Genomic DNA, 27,423 nt, shown 5'->3' with positions numbered 1-27,423 from the left:
GCAGGGGGGTTAAAACTAGATGATCTTTAAGGTCCATTTCAACACAGGCCATTCCATTATTCTATGATTCAACTAACAGTAAGTTCACAGGTTACAAGACCAGAAACTAGAAATCTTGGAATTTCAGGTCCAACAGACTTCTAATGTCCATGTATTCACGAATAACATGCAAACCCATTCAAAGGCATGGCAGATGATCAATTTTCCTGCCAGTCGTATTTAAGCACCTGCTACAAGCATTAACTTTAAGTTTTATAATTGCTAGTTCTACTGTTTATTCCTCAGGGTTCAGATAAATGTCACTATACAGAGGCAACCTAATACTCAGTCCTCATGGTCCCTAACCTTCTCTGTAGGTACTACAGAATCTGAGTAGGCACACAGGCACTGCTAAGGCTGGTTCTTCCTGTAATGAAAAGAAAGAATGTGAAAATAAGCAGAGGACTAAGCAGATGAGATTTTTTGATTATTAAATGATATGGCTAAGATCACTATTAGGAAAGCTGATGGGCTGGCTGAAGTGTAAAGATGATTTTTCAATTTGATATAGGGAGGAAGTCAACTTTTTTCATTGGGTTTTTTTTTGTGGGGGATTTTGGTTCATTCCTGTTTGTTTTAGTTTGGTTGCCTTTGTTCTTATTGCTTGTTTGTATTATAACCTTGTTTGCTGAGGCAAAGCATACAGAGCAGTACAGGGGAAGATGAGGATATATAACTGCAGATCACAGTTTGGGATAAGAACATACAGCAAGATTAATGATCTGGTTAATTTGCTTGCATGAAGAGATTGGGAGCCTTGTCTCACACTAAAAGTCAAAATTAAATAGGAATTAATAAACTACACCTTGATAATCAACAAGAATACCAAGTGCATATATACATTATTGTAATTCTACAATTCTACAATTTAGATTACATCCTTCCTAGGAGAAAACCTGAGAACTTATATAAATATGAATGAGTGCTTTTTAAGGTCAGAAAAATTGGTACTCAGAAACATACAACCCTTATGCATGTTCAAGTCTGTACAAAAAGTTATAGTTGAAGATAAACTTTTTCTTACTAACATTCTTAACTTCTTGTCTGTCAGTTTTATGTTACTCCAGATTGCAGTTAGCAGAAGATAAACAATAAGAGGTCACTGACTTCAGTGTTATGCCACTGGAATATAATTGCCTGCCAAAATAAAGTCTTAATGAGCACAACTCTTGGCAATGGGAAGTTGCCTTGGCAACACAGTTGTCCTGGCAAATAACTATCCATGTGGTATAAGGTGATGAGAGTCAGTTGGCTGACAAAGACTGAAAAAGTAAAAAAAAAACAAAAAAAACTTCACAATTGCTAAGGTTGAAGGGATGCTGTAAGCATCAGGAACTAATGTCATAAGGGAAAAAACTAACTTGAACACAAAAGGAGAGTTAAAGTAAGGATGTTTTGTTTGAAAAGGAAATATTTGGATTGCAAACCTTGTAAGTAAAAGTCCTCTTACGTTTAGTATCCAAGAACTTTTGATTTTAATTACATCTTTAGAATTACTTATAAAGAAGATAATGTGAAAAGGTGTGCTCTTGAATTACAGTGAAAGCAGGGACAATTGCAGCTCAGCTCAGAAGAGAGCAGAACAGTGAATTCCAGCTTTGAGGCAGGCAGGAAGCTGGAGAAAAGAAAACATTCCTCATACAAAAATGAAAGATAACAGAATCAAAGAAGAAGGTATAACTTGACTACAGGCTCCAGAGGCCTCTGATGCTTCTGAATCCAAGAGATTATCTTACAGTACATTCCATATGGACAAGAAGCCATTACCAAGTTAAGCAGTATTTTACCTTTATTTCCTAAGAAAATTAAACTTTCACATTTGCATTTTATGTCCAGGAAGGAAAGGTTATGTTCCACCAGGTCTATCTCTCCCACTTCAGAAACATTTAACCTGCTGGCCAGCTTCAATCAAATTGACAAATGTCTATAAATCTTAAAGACATGATCCTACTCGTGTATAAGTAATTAGATATTAAATATTCACATGTCCAAATATTTTCATCAATTTCACTTAGCTAGACCCTGACATTAATTGTTGTGGAACAGGACAGAAAGAGGACATGAATTAAAGAAAAAATAAAATACAAGAAATGAAAGGGCAAAAATAACAGTAAGATTAGTATGACTCAGTAGAACAACCTAGAAAATGAACAGTTTAGTAGAGAAACAAACTTACTGAGGATAGCCTAAGAAATATATCCGGCTGCAAAATGCTGCAGAGAGCTATCATACCACTGACCAATAACATGGATGAACTATGTTGTTTTTTAAACTGTAACATTAGATGTTCATATTTAAAGAAAATCCTCCCCCCAACCCTGCCCCAACAAAAGCTATGAATTAGTTGCTTAAGTTATACAAACGAGCAAAGGTGAAAAAAAGCATGTATGTTACCATGCTGGACAACAGAAGTCCAACCTGAGACACACTAAAAGTGAGCATTAAGTAAGAGGGAGAGAAAATAAATTTCAATCTCTTCTTGTATAAGAAAAGTATGTAAATTGCTACCTGAGGACTTGCAATAATACTTGGTGTAAAGAAGACACATTTTTCAGAAAACTTAGATAATATTTATTTTGAAGAAGGGAAGCATCAGACTCTTGGACAAGGAAGAAATGACTAGTTCCAAGAAGGAAAAAATAGACTGGTAAGTTGTAAATAGTACTTCACTCACCTGTTTTGCAATGTATACAAAGACTAGGAGAATTCAGCTTCATCAGCCTTCTAGAGAGCTGTATGTAGACTGCTATACAGCAGTCAGCAAAGTGGTACTAAACAAAAAGGCTTCCTGGCAGGATTAAACTTTAGGCTGTACGCTTGAAATCTACACTTCCCAATGGCACTTGCCACAATATATTTAAAACTGAAAACTAATATACTGCTTCAGCTTTCCTTTTTTTTGCATTCACATTTTGTTGCATTTTTTGTTGTTTTGTTGCTGTTTCTCTCAAACAATTTCAGATCCACATAAATTTTAATACCCAGCTAACACAAAAGTCTGAGTAAGTTTCTAACAGTGTTTCTCAAGGAAATTACGTACTCCTACAGAGTTATTTACACAGAGAAATCACTGCAGGAATGACAGCACAGAAAGGTAATTTGTGTAAGAACATCAGGCCAGAAGATCAACAGTAAAATGAAAAATAGAACTGCCTCATCTCAAAGAGCAGTCAGTACAGTACATTATCAAATATCAGGAGAATTTAATGGCACCATTGAGAGTTTTCCTTCAAGCTCCCAACTGCCCAGAAATCAGATGTTGTTCTGAACTCAATATTCGAGCATAGAATTAAAAAAAAAAAAAAAAAGACGAGACTCTTACCCAATAGTTAAAATTTAACTCTGTACTACTTCACAACCTAACACTTGTATTGCTTCTAGGAAAGGATGAAGGATTTCGAATGGATGCTACCACTGTAATGACTTTTTGCACTTAAGAGAAACGTACACAGCTACATAAATACAGTGGATCTTAAGAGGGCCTCAAGGACAACACAGATTTTTAAGAAAGAAAATCAACCTAAATAAAAAGTTGATGCAAACTTCTACAAAATGTCTTAAAGTGAATCAAGGTTAGCCTCAGAGACTTTGACAGAAAACCTAACTTTTTAAAATATCTGTTTAGTGTTGAACAGCATAGATGTAGAGCATATCCATATCCCCCCCACATTCCAATGCAGAATGCTGCATCATTTAGGTCAGAGTTAACTCGTTGTTTCAAATATGCAAACAAATCTTTAACTCAGTGTCAGTAACCACCCCCAACTCCAAAAAGGAGCAAACATAAAACTAACATGCATAATCCCTGAATTTTTCTGCCACCATGCTATCTTAGTTTACCAATTCTTTATGCCAAAAAACGTGGCAAAAGGTAGAATAAAAAGGCAAGAAATAATAGAAAGATAAATCTGAGCTATTATATTACATTATCGGGCTGTGAAATCTTTCGCATCTGACAAAGTCTATGTCCATCCATGTAGTACAGTTCTATAGATTTAAAATGTGAGTGTCTCAGGCATTACTTCACAAGCAATATCACTTTCAAAAATATATATAAAATATTTCAAGCATTTATCTTAAAAACAAAACCAAACAGAAAAATGCAAAGACCAAATCAAGTAAAGAAAGGAATAATTCACTCTCATTAAAATGCAATTTGAGTTAAAGAATAAGTAAAACAAAACATTTACAGCTAAGAAGCTCTTGCAACACATTCTTTGTAAGCAGCATGCATAATGTCCTTAATTTTCCTATTTTACAAAGTTCTGCTTCACAAGACAGTGATAAATTTTAGTGGATTTCAGAGACACAGCTACAGAATACCAGAGCATTTACTTAACAGAGGATTTGGGAACCTTTCCAGTTCCCTCTGCCCCTACACTTTAACTAGATCAACCACAGGTATTTTGGATTATATGTTCAATGACTTACTTCACAGAGCATAACAAATGACTGATGAATCCCAAATTAAACTAGACAAAAACATGATACCAGATAGAGAACCTTTATTACAATTCAAACCAAGACAGATCTGGATAGCATTTAAGTGCCTGATCCTATTCTCACAACATTAATGGAAGAACTGCAAAGAATTTCAAGAGACATAGCATGGTTCTAACCATTCTAGATAACAATAGTTATCTATCACACCAGGAAATACACAGCAGAAGAGTGCTGTTGTTCCCCTGAAACCTCCCAATGTAGTTCATGGGAAAACTGGGCCTACTCTGAGAATAACTAAGTTGTAATTTAAACTGGAAACATCGATATTTAGTCCATATTTTCTCTGAACTGAAGAAAACAGTCAGCTCGGTGAGGCATTACTCTAGCTGTGATAGTAAGAGGGGAAGAGCAAGGAGACAAAAGGTTTCCTTCTGTGAAAACAACAGTGCAACCCTCTTTAAAGAAAGGCTGCTGTTCTTGTATCCTTGCAAGAGAAGGGAAGCCGCTCACTTGTCCTGGATGTCCTCATCAAGTGGGGGAGCCAGAATGGACACCCAGTACAGACTCAATGGAACCAGGCAGTCTGTCCTACCCAGACACCTCTTCCCTGGCAAAAGTCTATCATTTAAATAAATAATTAAAAGAATTAAAAAGAATTAAAAAGTAGAACCAGAAGCTGCTGGAACACTAAGAAATAGAACTAACAGTTTTTTGCTAATACCAATTCTTTCGCTTGACAGCTGAGCAAGAAATTATTGAGGAAACTAATTGCCTCAAGTAGAGGTCAGCAACACAAGGAATTCTGTCTGAATAAACAATAGAACAAGACTAATTACAGAAGGATGAGCATTTCTCTGTGCTGGAGAGATGTATGCTAGTTTTGGAATGAATAGTTAAGGGGGAGGGGGGGGGGGGGGGGGGAGTGTGAAGCCTGGAACTCAGAATCTATGGAGAACATTGATTAAACAAAACTCAATGTTTTGTTTTTTCTGAAGAGGCAGAAGGATTATTGGTCATTAACACATGCTTTGACAAGGGGTACATTTTAGTACTACAAATTGATACCTATATAAAGTGCTTGGGTTTTTTTAAGAGCAAAATGACTGAAAACTTTTAATGTTTCTAAATGGTAATGATCACGGAAGACTCGTTTTATTATGACTCTAAATCAAAAGGTTCAAGAAGAATAACACAGAAACACACCTGCATGTTGGAAACACACAGTCAGAGATATGGAAGTGTAATAAAGTACTTACTTGGTATGTGTCCCATAATCTGATGGTACATCGTAAAGGGACTTCTCTCATCAGTAAGTTATTCATCCATCGGAAAGCAAATTGCAAATATTTCACCTCATGCTGATCCAAGTGTCTATGAACTTGTTCTGAAGACAGAATAAAACAACATTTTACTCAACCTTTCCCGAAGTCCTTAACTATCAAAAGTAGTATCTGAAAATTAAATAATCCTCTGATCCCAAATAGTTTAAAATGTGGTGATGCATACAAATACATAACATTACAAACAGAAACATGAGAAGGAAATACTTATACAGTACACTGGACTTATTTTTCTTCCTTTGGATGACTTAATGGTTCACAATGAAAAAAGATTAAAGTCACAGCTTCTCAATATACAAAAACCAATCTACAAATTTATAAAATGAAATGAATATGTAGATATATATTCACTAATTTCTTACATTAAAAATTTGAGGCAGGACTACAAGCAACAAGATTCGCAAATAATTTAATAATATTATAATAATATATAATAATATGATATAAATATAATAAATATAAATATAAAATAATAAATATAAATAAATATAAATATAAAATAATAAATATAATAATAATAACACTGGTAATAAAAAGAAGACAGTAATAAACAAGCAAAGAAGTATAAAAGAGAGCATAAATATAGGCTGTATTCACTTGAAACAGAAAGTTGAGATTAATGCATGCAAAACAGATCTATTTCAATTTAAACAAATTGAAGCTTAAATAATTTATTAATATGAAATAAATACAAAATTTTAATGAGTATCAATGTATCACGCGTCATTTCTATCTTTAGCAGAACTGATCTGCTAGCTGGACTTCTTTATATTTAGCAAAATTTACCTCCAAAAGAATCGCATTCTGTTAAGTGGTTTTAGCTAACATGCCATAAATGTGCAGAAACGCTGACGTCTTACTTCATCTAAATGTATGACAAGAAGTCTTTGTTAAGGCCTCAATAGGACATCTCTATTCTATTTCTTTGTGAAAGATTTTTTTGCTACCCCTGTTCTCCTTCATCTACATTCACAGAGGTATTCCAGAAGCTAAGACAATGAGATCACTCTGATCTTCCAAATTCCACATTTATCAGAGCTAAAAAAGCACTAAAAAAGTAAATGAACAACTAACATCCCAGAAGTACAGTGGCACTGTTACAAGACGTTGTATAAAGATTAAAGTAGCAGAAGCCAAATAACATCTGAAATATATGAATTTCTGTGACCAAAAAGATCAGCTGTCCATCTGTATTACCCACTGTGCTTCCTGGGGCCTCTGTGTTGAAGCAAGCAGGCCAGAGAATAATCGAAATGAACGCACAGTACAAACTTACAGAAGTAATTTCACCCACACCAGCTCCATTTCAATTTGAATACATTGTACAAGATTGTAGGGGAGCCCAATAATTACTGTTTAACAAATTATTACTTTTAGTTGTTCAAATTCTGATAGCTTAAAGGCTTAGAATGAAGTTATATCATTCTCTTTCTCAATACACGTTGTATGGCTCTATATGAAAGTTTTAGTCAATATGGCAACTGACTTTCAGAGAACTGAAAGTTGTTTCAATATGGAACAAGTAAAAATGTTTCAGATTTTAAAAACCATCAACAGGGAGCCTTTTTGCAAATCAGAACAGTCACAACACATTACGCCAAATGTTCACTGGCTCCAAAAGTGTCTAAAAACAAACACCTTCATTTTCAACAGTTAGAGACCTTGCATGCCTCGCAGGCACTAACAGGTACAGAACCACTATCATGTGTCTGCCTTTGCTCTAGGGAAATACTGCTGCAAGTCACATGAAATACCATGTTAAATTTATTTCAGATACCTATATTGCAGACTACAGCACTCAGATAATCAAGTAGAATGCAAAAACAGTCAGTTCTATTTCTAGCTGATGTACTAACTCCCAAACACCACCTAACATTTTTGTTCTTCACGCAGTACAAACGTATTTCATTTGGTTGCTTGCAGACATCAAAAGTAATGAAGAACAATAAATTGTGCCAGTCTTTATATTTCAACTAGTGTTTAATATTCATAATGAATTTCTTGGAAGTTGTTTTCTAGTCTAAAGAATTTGAAAAACAGACTCCCGAACTCCCTGAGTTATGTGCAATTGATGTAAGACGGGAATAGAAAATGCAATGACTGACAGGGCTCATTCTTCCTACTTTGTAAGTAATTGTCAGTAATGGGCTATTCTGCTGATAAAGGTAATTACGACAGTTGTAATCTAAATTTAAATTTCCCATTTCACTGCAAATTAGCACAAGTCAGCAACAAACAAGCAAGTTATGTAATTATTGTCAACTTTCAGATCTCAAGTATTTCACAAGATACACTTTACCGCATTTTCAGACAGCAAAACTGTGTCATAGTTAAGAAAAAAATACAACTTGTACCCAAATGAAAAAAGCCCAAGATTTATATTTACTAAGGTTCCCAATTTTTAAAATAAATATGTACACAGAAATGCTTTTAGTGAAGCAAATCTTAAAAAATAAGTACAATATGAAAATGTTTTCTTATGTAGCATATCACCAAAAATGTGTATTTTATGTTCTAGCATTTCTAACTACTGATAATTTTAATAAACGCACTTACAGAATATATTAATTTGTTTAGGCATCCTAAACACTAACGATAGCCAAATATGTCTCACAAATCCTCTTACTCTGGACTTCTGGAACAATTCTATCCATCACATCTCTGTTAAAAATCTTTGTAGCACCTATTCACTACAAGATTACATCAACATGTGCTTTAAGCTTTTTAAAAGCCAAAACTGGGTTTCTATGAATTCATCAAAAATTTCTGAAATTAATTCTGAGTACCTAATGTTGTAACGTACTGCTAAAATTTTCAGTGTCTCATGGAAGCAGAATCTCTATGCATAAAATATTATTGTTTAGTGCCAGCTTCTCAGGCTGTTTTACTGATTTCAGAATTAAAGGTGTATGTGATTACAGATTCAGAAACTAAAGCACAGTTAAGGCCAAAATAACCTGCACTAAAACATGATGACTTAAGGCTGACCTGACTGAGGGACGCTGACAGAACAAGAGCTGGGAAAGTTTCCACATAAGCAAAGGAATAACAAAATAATAGTAAAATGATGCTTGAATTGCCAAATTACAGCGGCACAGCATGGAGCTGCATCCATCTGCACAATTTATTACTTTGCAATACTAGCCATTTATTGATGACCTTTATTTAAAGAGTCCTATCAACCTTTGCAATCTTTTCTGATGCTCGACTCTAAACCTAGTTTTGACATTTTTGAAAATGTGGGGTTTTTCATAGTTCATACTTCAGCATTTCGTTTTTAACTCCACTTTATCATCGCTTTATACATATTTCTAAAGTAAGTATAAAACAGGCTAATTATTAAAACATCATCTGAAATGCAATTAAATCATATCTGATAAATAAACAGGTCTTTTAATACAAGGGAAGGAAGAAAAAGCATGCATTTGTCTTTATTAAGATTCTTCTTGAAGTGACTACAGTTGCTACAAGAGTATTTCCTTTGGTACCAATCCAAATCAAATAAAAATATAATGGCAGAGGTTTTGTTGACACTTCTTAACACAGAATAATGCCTGTGGTTTTTCTACTCGATGTATGAAAATGTGCCAAGAAATATACTAGCACTCTCAATTTCAAATGGCAGTTTAGCTGGATTTTCTTCCTTCTGGGCCAAGCCAATAAAATCAAGTGCAATAATCTAAAAATTCAGACTAATGTAACGGAAGACAAGCCAAAGAAGTTGAACAATAGAGAGGACTGACATTTCAGAAAACAGTTTCCACATCTACTACATAGGAGAATTCTTACTGTCAAAATTCTCCTTGGTTTTGCATTTGTCATTTTGTTACTTCAAAAAGGACTGACATCCCAAAAAAATAAAGAAAAAATGATAATCAATGGTCTTGGAGATAATAATGCAGGCAAGCATGGCACTCCAAACTCAAAATCCCTTCATTTTGAAATACACAAAGTTTACTGCAGAATTAACATAAAATCATAATATTCTATTAATTTTTTAATGATTCTTTCGAAGGTTCCCTGAATGAATATACAAATTGATAATAAAGTTTTTTAATAAAAAAAAATAAATATTTCCTTGGCAGATAATAATCTCATGGAGGAACGCAGTGGAGATTGAACAGTATTTCAGAGCCTCAAAAGCACTCAGGATCTTCATTCACCATCTATTTTTTCCACTAATTAACTTTTGCTATTTAATATTAGTTAATATTTTTGTAGAGACTTTAACAAAACAGATAAATAGACCAGTATGATCCAAATGTTTCCTCCTGTCTTCTCTTTTGTAAAACAGATAATACAGCTGCAGAATTTTCTAGCTAGCTGTTTTTGTTGTTTTGTCTACTGAATGTAAAATCCAGACACCTTTCTTCTCACGTCAAATGTAGTAAGAAATGATTACCTATGACTTAATTAACTCACTCAATTTGTCAGCTAATGTTGACAGTGACGCTTCATAACATAGGTTACAGCAATTTCATATTTAAATGTTTTAAAAGCCCCATGACAGTCAAATACTACGTTTGGCATTTCATTGCCTGACAGTTGATAAGACTTCTCTCACACACCACAGTGCAAACATTTATCTTTTACTTGCCAGATTATCAATTAAATTTGGCTACTGTTTATTAGAAGATGAAACTACAGAAAAGAAAATCACGTGGTTTAATCTCATATAATAATAATAATAATATATAATTATATTTATTATAACTCTCAATGAGTTATATGGAACATGCTTGCAAGGCCGAACTTTACTTAACTGTTAGATTATGAATAGGAAATGCCCCCCATGTAGCACTGCCAGTTTTTATAAACCTGAGCTGCCAGTAGTGATTTTCCTCCCTATGTAGTACTGCAACTTCTCAACTACAGAAAAGTTTTCACAGCCCATTGCAGGGATGAAATGTTATGTACAATCTCTGCAAATAGTGTAAAGTAACAGATTTCTTTCCCAGTTTGTTCGTAATGCTGTGACTTGGTTCTTGACAGTCTTTGCCATCATTTACAAAACTTCAGTACTGTCCTCTCAGCTGAGCAAAGCAGGCAACTGGCCAACCAACCAGATTTTATTCTAAGCAATTAAGTGTTACAGTAAGCAATTCTACCTGACTGAACTTCCTAACAGCACGGAGAGTTATTTAAAAAAAGACAGTACTGTACTCAACAACAAGTAACACATCTGAGAATATTGCTGCTTGCTATGAATGCTACCAAGGGTAAACTTGTGAGAGCAGAATCTCGTGATGAACTGCTGCCTCTGACTTAAAATAAACTCTTGACAAAACTGGTTTTGGTAAGCAATGCTTCCCTTTACTGAAGGCAAGTTCTGCATTTCATTCTTTAGTTTTGAACAACGTGGAGATGGTTTGCAAAATAATGAGCTTATGGGAGACAAAGAATTTGGAGCAAAACCTCAACGCCAGGTATACCTTGATGCAGATTAAGGTTTACAACCAACAAGAAACCCTCAACCTGAATTAATGAATGTTTGAATAAAATTGATTTTGTCAAGAATACAGCTTAGCAATGAGTTATTATTAATCTCCATTATTTTTATTAATACACATTAAAAACAACAGAAATTCTTGATGACTGGAAAAAGACACTCAGAAATTATCATAAATCTGCACCTGGAGACAAGATCTTGCTATGATATATATTAATGCTTCAAGTACTAGAAGAGATCCAAATAGCTATAATTACCATTTCCGTTGTTTTGCTCCAGAATTAGTTTGCCTTCTACCTCATCCTTTGTAAGAATTATAATCATATAATTAAAATAAATAAATAAATAAATAAACAAATAAATCCCTGAAAAGTGCAGTATAAAACAAAAACAAGACTGGCAGAAGACCTAATAATACCTAATACTATTTTTTTCATGGCCTACAGATAATGTATCTAATGAATGTATCTAATGTATCTCATAAAATATCTAATCAGTCCATTAATATTCTGCTACTTGTTAGGATTTTGAGAAGTATCTTCTTCATACTTAAAATATCCAGCCGATATGAAAAAGTCCAAGAGGCTGATTCCAGAGCAAAAGCAGAAAATGGACAGAGGGACAGACAGGGGAACTGACACGAAGGATAGGAGATGTAGCTGCCTCAAGGAATCAAGCGTGTAATAATTCTGAAGTATCCAGAGGAAAATGGAGGAAACTATTAGGAAAAATACTAACAGTAATCCAAGCAGTAAAACATTCAAGCTAAAAGATAAAAATACACTTGGTGTCCCAGGTGGAACCTGACCTTAATATTCAAGATGTAACAAATAACAATGTTATTTGTTTGATCAGATAGTTCTACTTCCAAGAAGCATTCATCAGAATACTGTAGCCATATCTTATAAACCACAACCTTGTGCATTCATAACTGGATTAACGTCAAACACTTCCTACAATTCAGATCATGATTTTTTTTTCTTTAATTTGCCGCAAACATGTAAGTTTAGGCTAATTAAAAGTCGAAGTGTTTAGAAAAGTCAGGAATTTATAAATGATTTTAACATCAGTCTTAATTAACTCTTGTTAAGATCTCTGAACCCTGTGAGCGTACAAACGTAATCTCCTCAGTAAAATATAGAAATATGATTTAAAAGATAAATTAAATAATTAGAATGCCCAGTGAGCAGCATCTAAGAGTAGATTAAAGTATAATACAGTAATTACAACCATAAAATCAGATAAAAAATAAGATGGCATTGTTAAAATGAAAAAGAGCTCTATAGCACAAATTAATTTAAAACAATTATGAAATGCCTACAAGTTTTTTAATCACTTCAGCATCAAGCTGACACATAAGGAATGACCTTATTAATCACTAATTTTCAACAGCAGTAAGATCTAAATAAATTCTGTTCCCACTTCCAATTCACACAGCTTCAATGGATTTAAAGAACACAAAGTCTTTACAGCCATGACAACTGGCACTTCTTTTCCCCACAGACACAATTTTAGTTGAAAATTACAGGTGTCAGTAAAATGCTTTACAACATAATTAAACATGAACATAATTTTGCACACATGGTTAAGTATTCTTTAACCATACTTTAAAGAAATCATCAGCATGAATATATAGCAAAGACTGAGCAAGTGTCACCACAGTATCATCTTCAGTTCATTGTATGAACAACTAAGATCCAAACTAAAAACTGAACAAATTAGTTAGGTTGTATCTATCATGGTTTATTGAGCAGATACCTGGAGTGGTGTTACAGAAGAAAATATATTAATATATTATATTTTGTCTTTTTGAGAGTCAGATTTTCAAAAACAAAAATCAAAACCAGTTTTCTCCACTGTTTAAAAAGTCAAATCAGCACAGAAACTAAATAATCTTTAGAGACTATCAAGGTATAGGAACTACCAAATGCATTGACTCCAAGTACTTTTGGGCCTTAACTCATCAGGTAAAATTAAGATCTTAGCAAAAGCATGAAACATTTGTATTTGAACGACTGGATGGTTCTTCAGGAATGGGTGTCTCTCTCAGAACAAGAATGTGCAAAATGCTACGTGCCAACTCAACACAGAGAGAAAACTGTAGGAATCCCAATGAAAATTCAGCCATTTAGTTCACAGCTCTACCTGCTGCCTCTCAACCAAACGGACATTAGATAGAATAACTCTCCTTCAGCTCTACGTGAATGAAGGATGTACTATAAACAGGCCCAATTAGTTAAGAAGCCATAACATGATACATAAATACTATTAAATAAAAAATAGGAGAAGTACCAAGAACGATACAATGAAGTAAGTTCTTTCACTCTGTATAAGCAAACAAACATAAAAAATGAAAAATTATAAATTAACTAGGTCTTGTGAAGAACTTAACTTGCACAACAAAGAAATACATACAAAATATTCATGCAGCTTTTTTCTGTGGGTAAAAACAGTTAAAGTGTATTTACAGTAGAAGCTTAAGGCCATATAACAACAGCAAGTTACGACAATTTTCTTGATTAAAAAGTCCTTATTGTGACATTACTGAAAGAAATGCAGACATCTGACCAAGAAGTTTGCAATCCATGAGAGAAATAAATAAATAAATAAATAAATAAAGATTAGCGAAGCTAAGATTAATTTGTCAAGAACAGAGATATTCAGAACAAGTCTGGACACTTTCCTGTGCAACTTACTCTGTGGAAACTGCTTTAGCAGAGGAGTTGGACTACGTGATCTCCAGAAGTCCCTTCCAAACCCTACAACTCTTTGATTTGTGAAAACATAGATCAGGTCGCTCAGCACACAAATGCAAACTTGATGAGTTATTTTGTAATTTAAGAGTAAAATGTTTCATAGTCATCCTCACAGGAGATGAAGAATATCCATACTAGGCTCTGAGTTGTGAATACCATCCTTACATGTTTTTTCTACCATTAATCAGAATGCAATTAAAAAAAAGTAATAGACTGTTTTATTTTTTTTTTTTCCTCAAGTTGCATTTTCGCTAATTTAGAGAGAATGACATGCATTTTAACAGCCTATATTTTTGGTCAGTTTATGGGAAAAACCAAGACTACTTCTATGTGCAAATGCTCAGCCTTCCTGCAGGCTGCCTGACACTTAATTATGTTATTAATTATCAGATGCTTTCCAGTAAACTGAAGAAACCAAGACTCTCCCAAGTCTGAAACCAGGTAAATGCTAAACATCTGTAAATTCTAAAAACATAAATCCTGAGTTAATTTGCCATTCCTACAATATGCCTCCTCGATTTCAAGGCTAAGTGAAGCAATTGAGGAAGAGAGCATCAAATTCGTCTGACCTGTTTACAAATCATGAGATTGTTCATTTTACAGGAGAAAAGCTCCACTGACATTACAGAGAACAGAAAATGTAGCTTCTTGTTACAGATAGCTTATACTATTGAGCAATTTATTGATTTCTCTTGCGAAATTTTTTGTGAAATTCTTAGACATGAATGATGATGACAAGGTGAAAAACGGGACAGAGTTTGAAGACAAAACATCATTCAGTCTTACCTATAAAAAAATTCCACTGAGTACACGGGTCATTAAAAATACCTTCTGGAGTTTAAATGGGCTGAGATTACAATTAAATAAACAGAGTGTCATGGCTGTTTGAAATCTGATTCAGTGTTTTGCACTGTACACACAAGGACAGTCATACTATATTGAGAGGAGTTGTGATCCATGAGGCTGGGTTAATGAAGGTTCCTTGAATCACTAACATAATGTATTAACACTCTCCAAAGGGCTAGGTGTCACTTTTCATACACTGGTAACCCCTTATAATAAGCAAACAAGCTGCACAAGCTTCATCCATTCAAGCAGCTACTTATTATGTTAAGGTTCTCTTCACCATTCAATTATCCAGCATCAAGAAAATAATGTGACGCAGTAACAACAGGAACATTATTTTCTTCCACAGTAATCATAATTAGCAATTAGAATATTTACAGTTAGTATAAACCATACTTTTTTTTTTTTAAAGCAAAACTATTAAGTTCATATCAAGCACACTTTTCTCTTCAGCTGCAGTACAGCAGACTCAATATGAAGATAAAAGGAAAAAAGCACACACACAGTAAGAAAGATAACAATTTAACTGTATCATCATTCTATCAAAACAATCCAAGGAGGTCAGGATCCCTCATCTGAGACATCATCCAAAAGTTGAAATAGCAGCACATGTCCACCACTGCCAACACAATGTCTAAAGCCTTGTTTTAATCTTTCATGTATTTTGGACTATATTTACTGGCAAAAGAGGAACTAGCTGGACAATTCACTACATAAAAAGAAAGAATACTGAAAAATCTTTTTCAAACCAAAGCTGATGTGTGCCTCTGCACTATAAGGGTTGTGATCAGCAGAATAAGTGTCCAAGTGGCTGTCAGTTACAAATGGCACAAAAAATAATTAGAAATCTCAGAGATGAACACTGGTGCCAATACTACGCAGCAACTTCAGGTATGACTGGGAGAATGGCACCTAGTGCACTCCCAGTGGTTTTATGCACGATAGAAAGTCGAGAGGAATGGTTAATAAAACACACTATACCTTAATTCCATAAAGGAAGATTTTATTTGATTGTATTAAAGAAAGTCACAATGACTTTTGGTAGTCACTTGATGGTAGTCAAAGCCTTGAAGAGTCTTATGCAATGAAGATGCAGAATCTCCATCCTTGGAGATGAGATCTGGGGTCTGGACCACTGATTTGTGGAGTAATTCAACCAAAATAGTCTTAAGATTCAATAGCATCAATTGCACTGAAATTCTTCAGGCTTGCTACTGTTTGAGAAGTAACAGCTTTATAAGATACTTCATACTATCATTTTTTATTCACAGAAAACAAATTTCTGTCAAAATTTCTGTTTAATTCCATTTCCTCGCTCTGACATGTCATAATTCCCATTAGTTGTTTAGCTTAATAGTTTTAACAGTTTCCTTTAACACATGGTTTCCTTTCCTACATATGCTACACATATGTCACATGGATAACATACATCATAAAATACACCTGCTGTAAGGCAATCAATTTCTTAGTTAGGACTTTGCTTTGCATTCTCCAACTATACCACTGAAACTAGAAAGCTGTCCTTCAACTATTCAACTACATCAAGTATCTATAATTAAGAGTAATCTAAGATGTTGCCTTGCAACTGCATAATACAGCCTGGAGAGTCAACACAAACTAGCAAGCACCCGTGTACTCTACTAAAAACTGCCAGAAAATGAGCATTTCTAATGTAGAAAAGTTATCATTCAGTGTCCATCATCATTTTTAACACTTCGGCAGTTGTCTACAACCACAGATATTGATATAGGATCTTCTAAACTCTGTAGCTCAAAGTAAAATTACCCACAGTGTTGGTTACATTCTTACATATTTGCTGATGTAAAAGTATGTTGTGCCTACGCTTAGAAAAACATATAAACAACTGCAATTTTTGAGGTACCGCAATTTTGGTGTATTCCAACAATTTCCTGTTAACCACAGCCTTAAAGACCTCACAAAATTATTTGCAATCAAATAAAAATCCGGAAGACATTTTAATTGCAGTTAGCTTACTAACTGCAGTCAGTAAATAGCAATTAAACTGCTCTACAATGAGAGTTTAGGAAGAAAAATGTATTTGCTACAACTGCCCTTTTTTTTCTTTTATTTAAGTGCAAAGACTTCAAAATAATCCTCTGCAAACTTAATCCACTGACCCAAAGCACTGAAGGTACAAATAAGCCTTCAGCTATTCTTCCTTTCTTATAAAACAAACTACAGTATAGTTTATTTATTTTTTCTTTAAATGTTAAGAATGAGTTTTATTATCAGAACAGCATTTTTCATTTTAAAAATTTGTTTCCATACTTTTCTGGCCACGTTTATGATGTTCACTTGCAGGTATTGTAATTATGCACTTTATTTAAAAATGCACTTGTTTCTATAAATAATTGAAATTTAATCACCTATACTGAAATTAACATAAAAGAAGATGAAAATCCATACTGAAAGCAGTTAGATGATTTCTGAAGTTATAAAATGCACTAATTTAGAAACATTTCTAAATAAACATTTTCCTACACTTTACATAGAAGCATCCCTTTATTTTTAATATTAATTTATATGTTTTTAAAAATACATACAATTACTACAATTTTATATACATCCACATTTATAGCAGAATATTACATAAACACTGCAGAATATTACATAAACTCCTGCTCTTATCTTTCAATAATTAATACATAAAGGGCATGAAAAGCTCAATCAAAATTTAGGTTGCAAGTATGTGCAGGCCAACCCAAATTCGCTATGGTAAGTACTGGCTCAATAAAAACTCACAATGCATACAATGAAATCACAGAATTAATCTTTTCACACAGATTATCAAATATTAAACTATTCAGGAAATACTTTTTTTTGCTATTTCATCATTGCCAGGCTAAAGTCACAAATATACGGCTGGTTCTGGTTGGCAACATTTTGTTAATACTCTGTTCATTAATTTAACAAACTACCAAGAGAGTATGTTTAGAATGGGCAAGCATTATCTCTTGCCTTTCATTTAATTAAACTCTGCTCTAGCAATATGACAGTCAGCATTTCATGAAGGGAATTATTTTAAGGACGAAGGTAGAAAATATTTCAAAGTGCCCTGTTAAAACATGAAAGCATAATCTCAAATTGCCCCTGCACATACTGTAATTTATCTATAATATTAAAGATGCTATTTCCAGAGTTCATAATTAATTGGATTCCACGGAGAAATTATTCAGGCATTCCAGATAGCAAAACGCTGCACAAAGGCACAAAACATAGTGCCAAAGGACAGCCATAAACAACCACTGTGACTTGCCCGAATTACAACAATCATTGAGCTTAATATGAAATGAATACCGGCTGCCTTTTGTATGTGGTCATTACTCTGCTGCAAAGAAATTGCCATTGAATTTTGATTATATTGCCTTAATAAAAAGTAATGAAAGTGGCTCATGCTCTAGTAGCTTTCCTTTAAATGATACAGGACAGTGATCTTTCAAAGGCCAGCGCGCCACAAATTGTCCGAGTGTGACACCTCATCAGAGGAAGGCTACATTACTCCACACTGTAGGTAGCAGCAGTGATGCTGGCTTGATTTCATGCAAACATTTTGACTAAACGCTTTCAATGAAACACTATTTAGAAATTAGGTTAGCTTTTAAACTTACCATCGATCCGACTAACAAGCTCTTCCAACATTTTCACTTTCTTTTGAATTCCCGGCTGTGCAAATGTGTAATTATCCTAAAGAAAGGACCATAGACAAATATAAGTTTACGGAAAATTAGAATTTCCTTTCCCCCAATTACTTACCTCTTTTTTTTTTTTTTTTTTCCTCCTTTTATTTATTTTACTTCTGTTTCCTTAAGGTGCTCAAGTTTTGGTTTTGCATCTCCTCAGTTTGTCTTTACAGTTCAGGAGAAAATAATCATGCTCCATCATCTTACTCAAGAGTGTGTGCCTAACAGCATACCTTACAGCTATTCCTGTATCACCTGCTTGCTACCTGCTGATCTAGTGCCCCTGAAGTTCCAACAAATCATGGAAGTCTAAAGAGTTTCAGAAGGCTGTCTTCTCAAATGTCAAAAGCTGTCATGCTACAGTGGTTTTTCTTAAATTTTTCCCCCACTACAAATTTGTAATTTTAATCACAGATGAGGAAGGAAATATGAAAATTACACCCTAATCAGATATAAAGAAGATATAAATTTGATCCTTGTAAGTTCAGAATAATGCCTTCCAACAGTGTGAGAAATCAAAACTCTATTCCAATGTAGTCACGACTGCTGTGAACATAAGGTCATAGTTAATATCATGTACCAAGATCTAACATATGAACTGCACAGTTAAATTGGCAGGGCACTTGCATGCATTTGTCTGAATGCATTAACTCTAACTCAACTTCGTGTTTGTTTATATAGTCATTTACATCTTAAGAAAGTTAACTCTAAGTTCCAGAAGCGGTACTGCATTCAAAGTACAGCAATATGGTACTCAATTATACAATCTGTAACAAGTTGTCTGTAAAAGTATTCTTACACATTTAACAAAGAAAGCAAATGCAGACTAGAACACTGCTGCTTCCCATATGCTGCAGCAGCACCACAGCTCCCATCTATGAATCTGAAACTGCTCCTTCTCAAAGCGTCATTACTCCACACACATCTGGAAATGCAATCCAAAATCACAAACTTGGATTTTAAAGCTATTAAGTTTATTCTTCACTGTATTTCATCTTTCCTTACTCATTTCTTTTCCTATTTATTATTTCAGCTCCAAGAGAACCCAGTTCAGAATTACTCTTCTACTTGTGCTGCCTCATCTATCTGGGAACATCCTTGTTGGCTCACAAAATCTATTTTTTAATTAAACTGTTCTATCAACATTCCCTCCTATGATATTTATAATTGACTCTGAAGCTTGTGAAACTGTGAAAAAAGGATTTCACAAACATAAAAAAGTATTCTGACATCTAGAACTCTTAATCCTTTTATGCTTACAGATAAAGGAAAAGCAAGTGACAGATTTAAAGGAAAACACATCCAACTCGTTATTTCTCAGGGCGATACAGAAGTTCAGCGGTTAAGATTTGAGTTTTTCTAACATATAGTTTAATTGGCTTTATCAGCTTCCAAATTCAGCATAATGGGCTCTTCAACAGACCAAAGTTTTTATCTGTAGCACTGACAGCTCTTTACAGAGCACATTTTCAATACAGTTCCCTCCTAACTTCTGCAGAAAAAGAGTCCAGTATTTCAGTTCTCCTCCCTCTTCCCCCTCACACCTGTGGGTTCTCACAGGCATGCTACATTACTTGTCCTTTACGTTTCTGCTATATTTCATTTATTCCTTGTGTAACTCATCATCTACATGAAGCAAAAGACTAACTCTGAATAAGGAACAGCACTTTTTTTTTTTACCTCCACACATCTTCAGCAAGCAGCTAACACAAACATCATATTTCTAACCTCTGTTCTTGACTCTGTCTAGAAAGTATTCACATACAAAGAAGTATGAGATAGAACAGATCGTACAATAAATATTAAAAAAACATGCATTACTGTGCACTAAATTCCTTGACATTCTGCTCAGATAGCTTCCAACATACTTTCAGTGAACCGTGCTAACCTACTTCATGGCTGAATGGCTATAATATCTAGTTCAGACTCCAACATATAATTAGTTTCACCTTACAATACCAAAGGTTAAGACTTTATAATGTCACAGGGGCTCCAAACTTGCTTCACCCTCAAATCTTTGTGTTAATTGCTGGTACTTATTCTGCAGAGACTAATAGCTAACTGCCCAGCAACTACAAATAGGCCTGGCAGGACTTCTTCCTCAAAAATAATAATTAAGTCTTAAAATACTTCAATTGCAGTCCTTACTATATGAGAAGACATGAACACAGTAGAAAAAAATTTATTTTTTTTTTTTAAGTTAGATGTTAGAGGTTAGAATTTTAAATTGAATAAACTTGATTAGAATGTGAAAATAAAGAAAATAAACACACTGAAGAAATGGATATAAATAAAGAAAAAAAAAAGGCACTGAATAGATTTAACTCAAACTCTCATCCTGTACTCACAGAAGGAAAGCAGAGAGAAAAAACAGTTTCCAAAAATCACCATGGGAATCAAATCCCATCCATTTCACTCTCTGCTCTGACAGCTGACAACAAGGTATAATTCAGCCAGTAAGTCCTGCAGTAACACTTTCTGTGGATACACTGACAAATGGTATTGAGTGAAAATAAGGATGGGTCCTACTTTCACTTGTAATAATCTCCAGATGTTGCAGTACACCCCTAGCACTTTTAATTGCTTACAGTATAAAGCAGATTAGTACAAATGTGTGTTCCAGTATTTTCAACCACTTACGAGAGTAAGTCACTGTGATGTATGCTGCAACTAAAATGCTCCATTTCTTATCACCATCCACAGCCACAGTACTGACAGTGATCTGGTCAAATTATTACTAGCTTCTTGAGTGCTAAGAAAAACACAGTTGCCTTTTAATCATGTCTTAAAGGTGCATCCAAAGGAACCGTTAACCAAGTTCAACACAGTTCTGGAACTCTAATTTTATATGACTTAAAAAATACTAAATGTACTTCACAGCCATAAGTCCATAAGAATTCTGAAAATCTTTCTTTCTGACTTCAATTATTTTAATTGCATGTGAGAAAGGAAACAGTACTGGTGAAGGCCATCTGCTGTATTACAAATGCAGCTATAGGGATACATAGAAGGAAAGAAACACAAACTATTAGATATAAATACATTAACACAACTATATTCTATTATTAATTACATATAGAAAATCCGTAAGTAATATATACATGTTATACATATATATCAATGTGTTTATATAAACAGATATATAACACAGTATGCACTTACAAAGACACACAAAAACATACCGTATTACTTTTTCTACTTGGACCTTTTTAAGTACTTTCTAATTTCAAAGAACAACATTTCTTATCTACACATCTGAATCTTAATCTTTTAAATCCTCTGACTTTCCTCACTGATTTCCATTATTAAAAATGCACGTAAAGAATTTTTGAGTATTAAAAATGGCTTGAGAGGAACATACTCATTGTTTTGCTTTGACTTCTGATTAGCCCCAAAGTGACTGTGCAGTTGGAATAGATGACCTTTGAAGGCTCCGTCCAACTGAACAATTCTATTCCATTCTCAGGTGAGAAGATGAAATAAATTTGCACATTCCACAACTCCTTTAAACCTGACGTCTGAAAACTTAAAAAAAAAAAAGAAGTCCATGCAACATAGTGGTCTCCAAATTAGGTAAGATGTGATGTGATGGATGGACCGCTGGGTGGATAAAGAATTGAGTGGATGGTCAGACCCAGAGAATTGCAGTCAACTCTCAGCTTCTGGTACATGATGAGCTTCAGGACCTACTTTGAAATAGTCTGTCTGAGGCCAGACCATCAGGAAACAAAGCAGTCCCACACTGCTCAGAGTCATGATTCTATACAGAAGACCACAGCAGTTTCGTATTTTAACTATTCCAAGTTTTGAACAGGCAATAGCAGATGTATTAATTAGCATTAGTGTTAATTCAAAAGAGTAGAACTAACATAACAATTATGTTAATTACATTTCAACAAGAAGTAGTTACAACAACTCTATTGACCGAGGTGGCACGGTCACATTATTGAATAAAATATATATTTTTTTCTTCAGGTACTAATAAAGTCTTCAAAGACTTCTCTGAAGATAAGTTTCACACAGGACTTTGAAGATCTGAAGGTCCTTCAGAAAAGACACAGAATGGCACAACAGTGTATATGTTTTGCTTTCAGAAAAAGTCTGCCCTTGGGGCTATTTATTTTTAAAAGCGTAATAAGGCTACCTTGAAATGAGGAAGTTAAAAGGTGCTTATAGAAAAAAATTCTAAACCCTTGTTGTATTTTACATCATCTCCTTAAATCATGGGAAGTTTAAAACAGCATTTATTCTAATGGGGTACAACAGAAAAACAAGCAGATATCTGAGAATGAATACAGAAGAAAACCTGGATTGTAGCACCTGTTTGGGCCTTTGAGCCACATGCTTCAAAAAGTTCAGTCTCACGTACGACACACAGTTAAAGAAAGAGAGAAGTAACAGTTAGGGATATTATTTGATCAGTAATTATTACAAACACTGAAGTTGCCCATTTCACATTAGAAGAAGAGTCCTGACCAGGCACAAACACCTGCCTTAATTGCTCAACCTACTTCTTCCAAATTATCTCATGTTTGTAACTAAAGACGACAAACATTTGAATTTGAAATTGTTCCTGGTAAGTAAAAGCATTATGGAAGTCGCTGATACTGCAAACATTTGAGAGTAATCCCACGGCACAGTACAACCATCAGAACAGCAGACCCCATTCAACAAAAAAACTCACTTTCAGCAAAACAGGGTAGTATGTTTGCAGACATCAGCAGTCATTTCAATCCTGCCATATATTATCACTCATAAAATTTTAAAACCCAACTTGTACTTTCATTCTAAAAGAAAAAGCTGTTACTTTTTTTTAATTAACCAGCCCTGATAAAGCAATCCATTCCCAAACATTGTTTTTTTCCTTTTTTCCTTAGACTGGTCGCAGCTTGAAGAAAAGTTGTGTCATTCTTAGGGTGTAACTTGGACAAGGCACTATCACAACATGAACATTCTGGATTTTTGGAAATAACTCAATAGTTATTACAGAATCACAGAATCACCCGGGTTGGAAGGGACCTCAAGGATCATGTAGTTCCAACCCCCCTGCCTAGCAGGGCCACCAAACATATACATTTAGATCAGGTTGCCCAGGACCCCGTCCAACCTGGCCTTAAACACGTCCAAGGACGGGGCATCCACAACCTCCCTGGGCAGCCCGTTCCAGGGCCTAACCACTCTCCTAGTAAAGAACTTCCCCCTAACATCCAACCTAAATCTTCCCTCCTTCAATACAGAAACCTACCATACAGAAGTTCTGTCACACAGATTGGGTTATAGAGCTACTGACTGCAGGAAGAGACACAGCACAGACATGGAGCTCAAGTGCTACAAGAGCTAAATAAAGAAGAAGAAAAAAAAGAAACTCTCTCACATTTTTGAAAACTCCTTACAGGAATTCCACATTTCTAAAGCATGCATTTCTGCTGGCATCATGAACTGTTAACACAGGAACAACTGCAAGACTGCAGTACTGTCTTTCAATATGAGCTCTGCAGTGTTAGTGGGGACTGTTCGTCCACGTTTCCTCTGAACACACCATACTAGTAGTGCTGTGCCCAGCTGAGGAGAGTGTAGGAAAGAGCACCTTAGCTAGCTAAGCTAAATGGAGCACTGAACTGAAGTATACCCAGAAATCCTAGATAAGCTACGACTGTATCAGCACAAGTAGACAGACCGTGCAACACCCACGATGCAGAAACTTGATCAGTGCATGAAAGCACACATGCAACATACACATGGTCCATACACCAAGAGACAGATAAGAGGTAGACACAGACAGCTGCAATACATATTCTTTTACATATGTCTATCTTGGCTAACAAACTCCATACTCACAGATAACAGGTCTGCAATTCATTATCATTTAGGTGCTGTACTGAGGGACAGGGTTTAGCGGAGAAATTCTGGTGACAGGTGGATGGTTGGAATGGATGATCTTAGAGGTCTTTTCCAACCTTGGTGATGCTATGATTCTATGACTAACCTTGCTAGCTGAAACTAGTTCTAGCTAGTTTCTAGCTAGCAACTAGTTCAGCTATGAGTACCTGGTTACCCCAGTGAAATACAGATATGGTAGAGAAAGACCTTTATCTTGCAGGGGTTTTATGAAAGCTATCTTTGACCTATTTTTTTCATAAGAATAGATCTTTGAAAGGTCCTATGAGGAATTTTCAGAAGTTTTAGTGTTATTTCTGCACAGACTTCTCAAAGTCTGATCTAAATATTCATGCTAAGTATCTGTTCCCTCAAACCCTTTGAAAGATTTTCCAAGTAGCACTGTATCCATCCACTTATAACTAAGATTTGAGGCACAGGTTAGCAACAACTTTCTCTGCAGGATTCCCTTTGCAGACTGTAAACCTTGCTATTTAATCAGTCACAGAAATATCTAACATATACCTCATCGCATTACAGTCCCTGCAAATGAATTATTTTGCTTTTATTAGAATAATTCCCAGGCCTGGATAAATAACGATCTTAAAATTTTACTGCTATTTTTAATACATCTGGTCAGATCATTATGCAATACATATATTTCTCCTTTGGTTACTTTATTACCATTACACTTGAACTTACAGTGAAGAGTTACACTTAATTTTATATGTGAATGTTACATTTTCAGAAGGCACAGATCTATGTGAACTTTTTCTTGAATGCTAATGAGACTGTTGAGGAAAGTGTTATAAAGGATGATACAGTAATAAAAAAAAAAAAAAAAGGTAATTAAAAAGGGTGTGTGCAAATGTCAACTTGAAAGGAAAAAAGTACTCGTGGGATAAGTTCTATCTCATTTTCTCATGTCCACAGTCATTATTCCTAAAGGTGAAAATGCAGAAGTACTCATGCATCACCTACAATTTAGGAGTGTTCTAAAGAAGACTGGCCTTTATCACAAGCAAAAAGGATTGACATCTGAAACACTGTAGATTCTTCAAATTCTTTAAATAGCAACGTAAGACAAAGTAGTTTATATAACTAATCAGGCAAAAAAAAAACCTGATCTTTGCTTGCAATGTGAATGTACCTACCAAAATACTGCTAAATGTTAATCATGAATTACAGGTGTGAATCAAGTAATTCACTAAAAATTACACAAAATAGTGGTGTTTTTAGACATGTTTTCAACACAGTCATACACATTCTTAAAAATTCATTAACTGGAATCTCATGCAAGAATACAAGCTGAAGACAACCTGGGTTGTCAAGGGTTTCTGTGAAGAGGAACTGGAACAAGGATAGATATCTACCAAGATGCTGAGGAGAATGGGGCGCATTCCCTTTGAAAGGCTAAAAGAACTGGAGCTCTTCAGACTGAAGAAGGTTTTAGAGGTATGTAACAGCAGCCTGCTAAAATCTATGTCACCAAGATGACAGAGTTTGACTTTCAAATAGTACATATTGAGAAGATGAGAGACAAGCAGCATAAACTGAAACATCAGACGTTTCATATGATGGTGGGGGAAACTTCTTCAACTCAAGGACACTCAAGCATTTGAACGGGTTACCCTCACAGCAGATGCTGCAGCCTCCATTCCTGGACATTTTCAAGATTCAACTGGACAAAGCCCTCAGAAACCTTATCTCAGATTTGAACCTCCTCTGAGAAAGAAGCTGAACTAGATGAGCTCTAGAGGCCTCTTCCTATCCAAAATATCCCAGTATCTAACTGTTATCATTGTATAATCAATGAACATTAAGATGTTATAATTACAAAATAAACAAGAGAGTTCGGCAAAGCAGATAATGATAACAAAAAGAAAATAGATAGAAAGCTTACCCCTACCCTGGGCTCACTCACAAAACTCCAGCAGAGCAGATCTCCAGAAGAGATCCTTCCCCATTGGTAGCCAGCTCTTCAATAGGTCTAGGAGGCCTGGAGCCTGGCTCCACCTGTGCTCCTCTGCTGACTCACGGCTCGCCTCAGGTGATCAATCAGAGGTTCAGGCCGGGACTCAGCAGTTCCCATACAATCACAGTACACTCTTTAAGCTTATCCAGTCCTGAGAGGCCAACACCAAGTGGAAAGGCTACACTCATCAATACATTATGGCTATTCAGCACACATTTCCAGATTGCAGTTATCGCCACAGCATCGCACATTCCTTGCATCAGTTATTCAGGCATTTTAGACAAAATATCAGCTGTCATATGTAAGTCTCCTGGAATGTATTTTCATAAAAAATAGGAAACATTAAGCACTGACCTTGTTTAGGATTTGGGCTTTTTTTTTTTTTTTAATGTTTTTTTTTTCATGGTTTTTTAGCTTTGTGAGAAAAGAGCAGTTTTGCTCGTTGGCTGTAAAGACCTTCCACAATGCATGTATAGCAGATTACATGGAAAATACTGAGGGAACAGGGAGAACTACTTCCAAGAAACAATCAGTAGCACCTTCACTGATAAGCAGAGAAACCTGAAGTGGACAATCTAGTTTACTGCATATTAGCAACAAGCTGCACAAATTTATAATCTACAGCAAAGTAAATCCACATCTTACCTGCTGTGATTATGCCCTGGCCCTGCTGGGTACTTCTACTCATTTTTTGCTACAGTGCCAGTTTAAGGTCTTTGATGAGTGCTTTTTTGTTGTGTGATTCAGATCTCTAAATCAGCTCACAGCTCTTGCTCTCAGCAAGAGATCACAAAGGAACGTTCAGGAGCAGGGAGGAGCACAGGTTTATTAGTTTGATATAAATCCTCTTATGCTCTTTGGGCTTGACGTTAAATTTAATGATTCCACATTATCCTAACACCCTATTCCCCATTTAGTCCTTGTCTCCCTTCAAAGGATCCTATAATCACATATCCAGAATGTAAGTCAGCTCAGTAAAACAATCTTTCATCTGCTT

At 35.0% G+C, this 27,423-nt stretch overlaps 1 protein-coding gene across 1 annotated transcript in view; it reads right to left on the bottom strand.

The window, feature by feature from the left end:
- Window positions 1-27,423, bottom strand: part of TBC1D22A (TBC1 domain family member 22A) — a 153,514-nt gene that overhangs the window by 66,206 nt on the left and 59,885 nt on the right. The window contains exons 10-11 of the mRNA XM_048933214.1: window positions 18,503-18,578; window positions 5,739-5,866 (exon numbers count right to left, since the gene is read on the bottom strand). Coding sequence (XP_048789171.1) covers window positions 5,739-5,866; window positions 18,503-18,578 — 204 coding nt within the window. The remainder of the gene's footprint in view (window positions 1-5,738; window positions 5,867-18,502; window positions 18,579-27,423) is intronic.

The sequence above is a fragment of the Lagopus muta genome, chromosome 1 (genome assembly GCF_023343835.1).
Source record: "Lagopus muta isolate bLagMut1 chromosome 1, bLagMut1 primary, whole genome shotgun sequence".
Taxonomy (NCBI): domain Eukaryota; kingdom Metazoa; phylum Chordata; class Aves; order Galliformes; family Phasianidae; genus Lagopus; species Lagopus muta.
The sequence above is the reverse complement of the archived record's forward strand: the minus strand, read 5'-3'. Positions and strand labels throughout refer to the sequence as shown.